Source organism: Hypomesus nipponensis, chromosome 17 (assembly GCF_054491055.1).
Source record: "Hypomesus nipponensis isolate SF chromosome 17, ASM5449105v1, whole genome shotgun sequence".
Classification (NCBI taxonomy): domain Eukaryota; kingdom Metazoa; phylum Chordata; class Actinopteri; order Osmeriformes; family Osmeridae; genus Hypomesus; species Hypomesus nipponensis.
Genome location: NC_140377.1, coordinates 950,001 through 952,500, shown reverse-complemented (window position 1 = coordinate 952,500; position 2,500 = coordinate 950,001). Strand labels below are relative to the sequence as shown.

Below are 2,500 nucleotides of genomic sequence, written 5' to 3'. Positions count from 1 at the left end.
TGCTGACTTCCCCAAACAGAAGAGTTACTTCATCATCAGTGCTGAGGACCCTACCAGGGTCCGGGGCAACGCCAGCCTGTGAGCACACACACACACACACACACACACAGGAATGCTTTCTGTCACACACACTGTACACACAGTGTCCATGCTGTACGTGTGTAGTTCCAGTGTAGCATCTCCCTCTCCGCTCCTCCAGCACCCTGTTCGGCTCTGGGTTTGACTCTGACGAGGAGCTGCCTCCTGCCCTCCCTCTCAGCAGTAGACCTGCCTACAGCCTGCCTGACTCTGATGGATACTACAGCCACGGTACACACACACACACACACACACAGACATGCACACACACATACACACACATAACACACACATACATATGCTGTCGTGCTGTGAATGTGTGTGTTTCCTCCACAGTGGAGTCAGATGGGTACAGTGATGGCCAGACACAGAGAGGAATGGATCGATATCTGGACAGCCTGTTCGACCCTGTTCTCGCTGACGGAAGCTTGGTAAGGAACACACACTCTCTCTCACACACACACACACACAACCTTTCATTACTAGTGTCCTCTCTTTTGTTTTCTTGCAGTCTCTCTATCTCTCCCTCCCTCCCTCTCTCTCTCTCCTTCTCTCTCTCATGTACCCACTTAACCACACACACGTGATCAAAATACATGGTGATCTATCATTTTGCCATCCAATCTCCCAGTCTGAGGGTGTGAATGGGGGTATTTGATCCTGTCCTGTGTGTGTGTGTATGAAGCCCTAATAAGCACCTGACAAACCAGGGTGATTAAGTTACTAGGGTACCGTATTCACCCCAGCACAGAGCTCAGCTCTCCCGTCACCCGGGCAACTAAACCCAGAGGGCCATCTCTCACACAGACATGATTAAACACACACTCTTAGCAAGTGAGTGAGCAGCGCCTACAGGGTGTATGGTCCTCCTACAGGGTGTATGGTACTCCTAGAGGGTGTATGGTACTCCTACAGGGAGTATGGTCCTCCTACAGGGTGTATGGTCCTCCTACAGGGTGTATGGTACTCCTACAGGGTGTATGGTCCTCCTACAGGGTGTATGGTCCTCCTACAGGGTGTATGGTCCTCCTACAGGGTGTATGGTCCTCCTACAGGGTGTATGGTCCTCCTACAGGGTGTATGGTACTCCTACAGGGTGTATGGTCCTCCTACAGGGTGTATGGTCCTCCTACAGGGTGTATGGTCCTCCTACAGGGTGTATGGTCCTCCTACAGGGTGTATGGTCCTCCTACAGGGTGTATGGTCCTCCTACAGGGTGTATGGTACTCCTACAGGGTGTATGGTACTCCTACAGGGTGTATGGTACTCCCAGGGGAGTATAGAGTTCCTGTGGTCTGCTCTCCAGGGGTCTGACTGGACCAGTAGCCTGTTACTCTCTCTCTCTCTCCCTCCCCCTCCATCTCTCTCCCTCCTTCCCTCCCCGTCTCTCCCTCCCTCTCTCCCTCCCTCTCTCTCTCTCTCTCTCTCTCTCTCTGGCAGTGTTGCTCCTCATCTCCATGTCCACCCCTGCTGTCTCTCTGTCTCAGGATCCAGATCATGCTGGCAGTGTGTCAGGCCGGATGAAGGGAGGAGGGGGTGTAGGAGGAGGAGGGGAGGGCGACCACAGTCCAGCCCCCCCTAGTCGACCGTACCCCCCCGGAATACACCCTGGAGGTCAGTCTACCTGCCTGCCTGCCTGCCTGCCTGTCTGCCTGTCTGCCTGCTCTTGTGTCTGCTGTCTATTTCATCATTTTATGTAAATTATTGTGACTATTTTTTGAATTTTCTAATGTATCTTATCTCAACTTTCTCTGTTTCTTTTCCCTTGCTACTAATCTCCATGTCTTTCTTTCTCACACATTATTTCCCTCTCTCTCTCTCTCTCTCTCTCTCTCTCTCTCTCTCTCTCTCTCTCTCTCTCTCTCTCTCTCTCTCTCTCTCTCTCTCTCTCTCTCTCTCTCTCTGTATCTCTCTCTCTCTTTCTCTCTCTCTCTCTCTCTCTCTCTCTCTCTCTCTGTATCTCTCTCTCTCTCTCTCTCGCCCTATTTCTTTCTGTCCTCATCACATCAATAATTCAGCTTGTTCTAAGTGGGTCTTAATAGGCAGCTCTAAATGGTGGCTTCTGTGTTTTGTACTGCAGTGTTTCTCCTCTGTGTTTCTCCTCTGTGTGTCCTCATCCTCCTATCCTGGAGAACACATCCCTATGTTGTTACACAGACGTTAAAGCAGACCTGCCGACCATCCTGTGTCTTAGAGTAGCAGCAGAGTAGAGGAAGGCTGGCTGGTGCAGGGGGAGGACAGGGGGCTGCAGCCTAACATGGAGGGAACTCAGCCACAGGGCAGGGGAGGTGGACCGCGGTGTTGAGGTGCCAACAGTAGAAGACATCAACACCAACAAGTCAATAGCTTAGTGAAACTTTGTACTAGACTGTTGCTAATATAATTACTAGTACTACTGCTATTACAATGTATTATTATTATT

At 50.9% G+C, this 2,500-nt stretch overlaps 1 protein-coding gene across 3 annotated transcripts in view; it reads left to right on the top strand.

Moving 5' to 3' along the window:
• Nucleotides 1-2,500, top strand: part of myo15aa (myosin XVAa) — a 44,779-nt gene that overhangs the window by 29,847 nt on the left and 12,432 nt on the right. For all 3 annotated transcript variants that reach the window (XM_084677024.1, XM_084677023.1, XM_084677025.1), the window contains exons 31-34: nucleotides 1-78; nucleotides 200-309; nucleotides 415-509; nucleotides 1,566-1,692. The exon at nucleotides 1-78 is cut by the window's left edge and continues 114 nt beyond it. In XM_084677024.1, coding sequence (XP_084533150.1) covers nucleotides 1-78; nucleotides 200-309; nucleotides 415-509; nucleotides 1,566-1,692 — 410 coding nt within the window. The remainder of the gene's footprint in view (nucleotides 79-199; nucleotides 310-414; nucleotides 510-1,565; nucleotides 1,693-2,500) is intronic.